The 6,436-nt window shown below is 37.6% G+C and overlaps 1 protein-coding gene across 1 annotated transcript in view; it reads right to left on the bottom strand.

Annotated features, from left to right (window-relative positions):
* LOC106878839 (leukocyte receptor cluster member 1-like) overlaps positions 1 to 6,436 on the bottom strand; it is a 14,524-nt gene that overhangs the window by 3,487 nt on the left and 4,601 nt on the right. Inside the window, exons 5-6 of the mRNA XM_089340988.1 lie at positions 5,843 to 5,894; positions 3,822 to 3,912 (exon numbers count right to left, since the gene is read on the bottom strand). Coding sequence (XP_089197114.1) covers positions 3,822 to 3,912; positions 5,843 to 5,894 — 143 coding nt within the window. The remainder of the gene's footprint in view (positions 1 to 3,821; positions 3,913 to 5,842; positions 5,895 to 6,436) is intronic.

The raw sequence follows: 6,436 nt of genomic DNA, 5'->3' as shown, positions 1-6,436 counted from the left end.
AAAGGTCTCGGTCAGTAGTCATCGCCTCGGTGAGAACCAATGTTCGAAGGTCTTGCCTCACCACCTCAGCCCAAGTCTTCTTGGGCCTACCGCTTCCACGGGTTCCCTCAACTGTTAGGGAGTGGCACTTTTTCACGCAGCTATCCTCATTCATTCTCACCACATGTCCAAACCAGCGCAATCGTCTCTCTTGCACACCACTACTGACGCTTCTTATGTTCAGCTTTTCTCTCAAGATACTTACACTCTGACGGGTATGCACATTTACATTACACATCCAGCGGAGCAAACTGGCTTCATTCCTTGCGAGCTTACGCATGTCCTCAGCAGTCACAGCCCATGTAGCATGGCTGTTCGTACACATGCGTCATACAGTCTGCCTTTTACCCTGAGTGAGAGTCCCTTTGTCGCCAGCAGAGGTAAGAGCTCTCTAAACTTGGCCCAGGCTATTCTTATTCTAGCAGTTACACTTTCAGCGCACCCACCCCCACTACTAACTTGGTCACCCAGATAGCGGAAGCTATCAACTACCTCTAGTTTTTCTCCCTGGAATGAGATAGAAGTTGTTTCCTGTTTGTTTACAGTGTTTATTGCACCTGAACATCTGCCACATACAAAGACTAAAATATATATATTTATATATATAAATATATATATACATATATAAATATATATAAATATAAATATATATATAAATATAAATAATATAAATATATATAAATATAAATATATATAAATAAATACATATAAATATAAATAAATACATATAAATATAAATAAATACATATATATAAATATATATATATATATATATATATATATATATATATATATGTATATATATATATACATATAGGAAAATTCTTTTACATTTTGAGGCTCCGCTCTTCAACAGAAAGGAATAAGAGGAAATAAATACAGAGGATGAAAAAAAAAAATGTGTAGAATTAGTGGTCCAACATGGGGAATATATATATACATACGACGTTATGCTGTAAAGTTCCTGGTGTTGGGAGAGTTACAGATTGAAACCTTCTCCCAGTGCATTAAATCCCTACTTACTAATCAATGTCCTTACCTAGAAAGGCATCTAAACAGGTCTCCAAGTTGGGATTAATTACTGAGCTGCAGCTGTGATGACATAGTTTTTTGTTTTTTTATCTTTAGTTATGATAGGTTTAAATATCTCTTAATTTACTACATAAATGTTGGTGTCTTGGTGGCCTCGTGGGTAGAGACATAATTAGACAGCTGCATTGAACATCCTGGGCAGGGTTCAATCCACCCAGGGCCTGTATTAAGGGGTCTTACTAAAATTTTTCACTTTTTTTTTTATCTCTAGAGATAAAAAATGAAAATGTTTAATAAGACCACCCTGTAATTCCTGGCAGAGATTAGAAACCTCTGCTTGTGTCTTGTCACTACTTTTAAACACCCTTACCTACTGGGCCACCAAAGCAGCAACAATTTTTATGAGAAAATTAAGATACTTAAATTTACTTCAAATATTGTATAAATATATGAGGGAGATCTGGTTACTATGTGAAGGCTGCCTTGTGGCCTTCACACACACACACAATATTTTTGGTGAGTGAAATTTGGTTGCTTAAATAAAAGTATTTAATAATGTCTTTGGTAATTTCTGGCAGAGATTTGAAACCTCCACTTCTAAACATCTTGACCTGTTAGGCCACCAAAGCAACAACAATTCTACTGCGAAAATGAAGATATTTAAATTTATTTCCATTACTGGGCTTACTACAGAGTTGAATGAGATTTGGTTACTATGTCAAGGCTGTTTTATGACTCCCTTCTTCACACACAATCTTTTTGTTGATGAAAATTTGGTTGCTTAGATAAAAATATTTAATAAGACATCTTGTAATTTCTGGCAGAGATTTGAAACCTCCACTGAGTATTTTTTTTATTATTTCTAAACACCCTTACCTATTGGGCCATCAAAGCAATAACAATTTTTATAAGAAAATTAAGATATTTAAATTTATTTCAATTATTGGGTTTACTATAAAGATTTGGTTACTATGTCAAAGCTGCTTTCTGACTCCTTCTTCACACAGACAATCTTTTGCTGAGGGAAATTTGGTTGCGTAAATAAAAATGTTATTTAATAAGAACCTTTGTAATTCCTGAAGAGATTTGAAACCTCCACTTGTTATATTACCACTTTGCAACACTCATACCTACTGAGCTACCAAATCATCAATAATTTTAATAAAATCAAGATATCTAAATTTATTTCAACTAATGGAATTACCATGAAGATATGATGGCAATTTGATTACTCTGTGAAGGCTGCCTTGTGGCCACTTCTTCACACACAATCTTTTTGTTCAGGGTAATTTGGTTGCTTAAATGAAAATATTTAATGAGACCCCCATGTAATTCCTGGCAGAGACCTGAAACTCTACTGATGTGTTCAGTTACTACTTCTAAGCACACTTACCTACTGGACAATCAAAGAAGTAAACCCGGAACCATGTGGTTGGTAAGCAAGCTACTTACCACACAGCCACTCCTGCACCTAAACATTAATAATTTGAATAGACAGAAAGAGTTAAGTGATATCAAGATTCAGGAGTGGAGTGATCATGCAGATGATCCCTACATCAGTCCTTTCATTAATGATGTGGGTCCTGAGGAACCTTTGATCTTATAAGCAAGGCCTGTTGAGTATATTCTTCAACATTTCCCCAAAGAAAATTTTCGTTAGAAAGAAAGATAAGACCACAAGGCAGCGAGCTGGCAGACACATTAGCACACCAGGCGAAATGCTTAGCGGTATTTCATCTGCCGCTATGTTCTGAGTTCAAATTCTGCCGAGGTCGACCTAGCCTTTCATCCTTTCGGGGTTGATTAAATAAGTACCAGTTACGCACTGGGGTCGATGTAATTGACTTAATCCCTTTGTCTGTCCTTGTTTGTCCCCTCTATGTTTAGCCCCTTTTGGGCAATAAAAAATTTTTTTTCTTAAATAAGACCACAAGACATGCACATCATCAAGAGGGAAATAGGGGCCCAGGAAATGATATCTTGTAAATATATATATATATATGAAAAGCTCTACTTGTAATCAACTTAACTGGACAGGTTACAGTAACAGTACAACAGGTAAAAAACCACATTCACAATATACACCAACAACCTTTACATCCTATCATCAAATTCCATCCAAATTTATTCATGCCAGCATGGAAAGCTGACATTAACTGATGATGATGATGATGATGATCATCATCATCATCATCATCATCAACAAGAGTGATATTTTTATGATTTTTATACTGGACTAAGTTTATTTCATGAACATCTAGTTTTTATCAGGATTGGGAGAGTTATATAGAGAAAGCATTACAGGAGTTTAGAGTTAATCTACCTATGTATGTGTGTGTGTGTGTATGTATGTGTGTGTGTGATTTTGTATATGCACGTGTTTCTGTATGTGTGTGTCTGTATTTGTATGTATGTGTGCGTGTGTGCCTGTATTCATATATGCATGTGTGTTTGTGGTTATGTGTATACATCATCATCATCATCATCATCGTCGTTTAATGTCCACTTTCCATGTTAGCATGGGTTGGACGATTTGACTGAGGACTGGTGAAACCAGATGGCTACACCAGGCTCCAATCTGATCTGGCAGAGTTTCTACAGCTGGATGCCCTTCCTAATGCCAACCACTCAGAGAGTGTAGTGGGTGCTTTTACGTGTCACCCGCACAAAGGCCAGTCAGGCGGTACTGGCAACGGCTACGCTCAAGATGGTATCTGTGTAAAAAAAAGAAATCCTTCAAATGCACTCACCTTGTGTTTCTTGTGATGTTTGTGTTTCAAGTACTTCTCCATTTCATGTAATGGGTCAGCCAAATCACTCAGCTTCTGTTTTATGTCTGAACTGAAAACAAAAGAAACCAAACATTTTTAAAGCCTAGCCAGGCTCATGGGCCCGGTTTCCCAGTTTCTATGGCGTATGTGTTCCCCACCAGCTGGACGGGACACCAGTCCATCGCAGCGTTACTCAAGAAACAAAAGGAAGAAAGAGTGAGAGCAAGTTGGGGTGAAAGAGTACAACAGGGGTCGCCACCACCCCCTGCCAGAGCCTCGTGGAGCTTTAGGTGTTTTCGCTCTGTAAACATACACAACGCCCGGTCTGGGAATCAAAACCGCGATCTCCGACCGTGAGTCCGCTGTCCCAACCACTGGGCCACTGCACCACCACAATCCTACAATGGCATTCTAATAATAGACAATAACATCATTGAAATTTTGAAGCTATGAAATAATGCATGATTAATTCAAAACAATATAGGCACAGGTGTGGCTATATATACAGGTGTGGCTGTAAGACCTTTGCATCCCAACCACATGATCCTGAGTTCAATCACTGTCTGAGTAAAAGGCAGGATACATTAAATAATGTAGTCCTAGATACACTATGTTTGAATAAAAGACAGGGTGTATTAGCCAGTGTAGTTTGGCTGTGTGGTAAGAAGTTTGCTTCCCAACCACATGGTTTTGTGTTCTGTCCCACTATGTAGCACCTTGGGCAAGTGTTTTATATGACCTAGTCTGACCTAAGCCTTGTGGGTGCATTGGGTAGATGGAAACTGAAAAGAAGCCCACTATATATATATAATATATATATATATATATATATATATATATATTAGGGACAAAATCCAAAATTACAGGCAAAAACTCAATTAAAATCAATTTATAAAAAATTTTAATTAAATTGAGCTTTACAGAGTAAAATATATATAAATATGTGACAGTGGATTTTCATCGATGAGTTCATGAACCTTGGTTCTTTTCCCTAAAACTATATATATATATATATATATATATATAGTTCAAATTTATAGAAAAACAAAGACAGGTGTATTAGTTTGACACTTGGGAAAAATGGAAACAAGTAAAAGAATATATATATATATATATATATATATATGTGTGTGTGTGTGTGTGTATGTATGTATGTATGTATATATCTACGCGTTCCTTTGTAATAAAAAACTTGTTCCCAATAACAACCAGTAATAAACTTTTCAGTTATAGCCTGGAGAGCACAACTTGAGCACTTTACTTGGAACTGACCAACCTGGTGCTTCCTCTGCAATGAACAATGAAGGGGCTGCACACTTTGAACTAATCTGACGTGAGAAACCGGAGGAAAAGAGATGTCAACGTAATCTGAGACTCACCAACAACATAATGGGTAACTTCGCGTGTCATCTGTGTTCAAGCACATGCCGTTCCCGAACCAGACTCTTTTCACATCTATCAACTCAGAAAATATAGGAAAAAAACTCCCAGACGACAGTGTCATCGTCAACATTGACAGACAGCTATAAGCAAGAAGTAAGCAAAGAGTGTTATAATAGGAGGAGAGAGTTGAGAACCTAGCTTTGAAGGAGACATTGCCAACCCTCTCTTTGTTGACTGCATCTCTTTAGACATGAGAGGCAGCTGAGAAAGAAACCAGTCAACGTATTTTGGTTTTGTGAATAACAGACAATGTACGCAGGGTAACAACTGTTGGTAATTTTGGAAGACCGAAATCACAGGGCAATGTAGTGGGTTCAAATCTCAGGCTGTTGGGCCACACTGAAAGGTGATGTAGAGTTAAGTGGCATTATGCTATGAGACTTGTCTAAACCATTCCAGTATGAAGAGGTCACTAAACATGAGATGAATGAAGCATAGCAAGTTAGATTGCCATGAAAACACAACATAAGAAACTTAAGGCAACGAAGAGGACAGGAAGTGGTTTGCTATTGGTTAATGCTATATTAGAGTGCAATATTACAAAACATCTGACTTACCATATTGCCTCCTGCTTCTTACGTTTCTGGTCAAGATACCAAGGTGGTGTGGCTGCAGAAGTAGATACAAAAATTAATGAATGAGGGACTTAACGAACCAGTTCATTGGTAAATCAGAAAATGGTTGTAAATAAATGTTTGCTAGTTCTAAAGAGGGGAGGTCATTTTCAGAATTGATCCAAATATTGATTTATTATATATATATATATTATGGAAATGTACTTGCATAGCAAGCGACCTGATCTGAGATCGTGTGCTGGAAAGAAAACAATTGCAGCATGGAAGTAGCTCTGAGGTGTAAGTGGGAATGATGACTGGTATTTTAGAAAGGCAAAAGGCAGGGAGACGTGCCAGAGCAAACGAATTAGGGGCATGGGGGATGGTCTAATGTATTCTTTTATAGAGGCCTACTGAAGGGATGAGAGTGAACCATTTCAATCTGAGACACTCAGGCCTAATGAAGGATGAGGGTGGGGGTCAGAGGGATGAGGGAAGTCTATAGGTCTAGTGAAGGACGAAGTTATTAGTGTTGAGGACGATGTTCTCGGCACCAGTGGCAGGGAGATAACAGATGGCAAATAAAATACTATAAGT

The sequence above is a fragment of the Octopus bimaculoides genome, chromosome 24 (genome assembly GCF_046866305.1).
Source record: "Octopus bimaculoides isolate indiv1 chromosome 24, ASM4686630v1, whole genome shotgun sequence".
NCBI lineage: Eukaryota > Metazoa > Mollusca > Cephalopoda > Octopoda > Octopodidae > Octopus > Octopus bimaculoides.
Note: the sequence above shows the minus strand (reverse complement) of the source record. Positions and strands in the feature narration are given on the sequence as shown.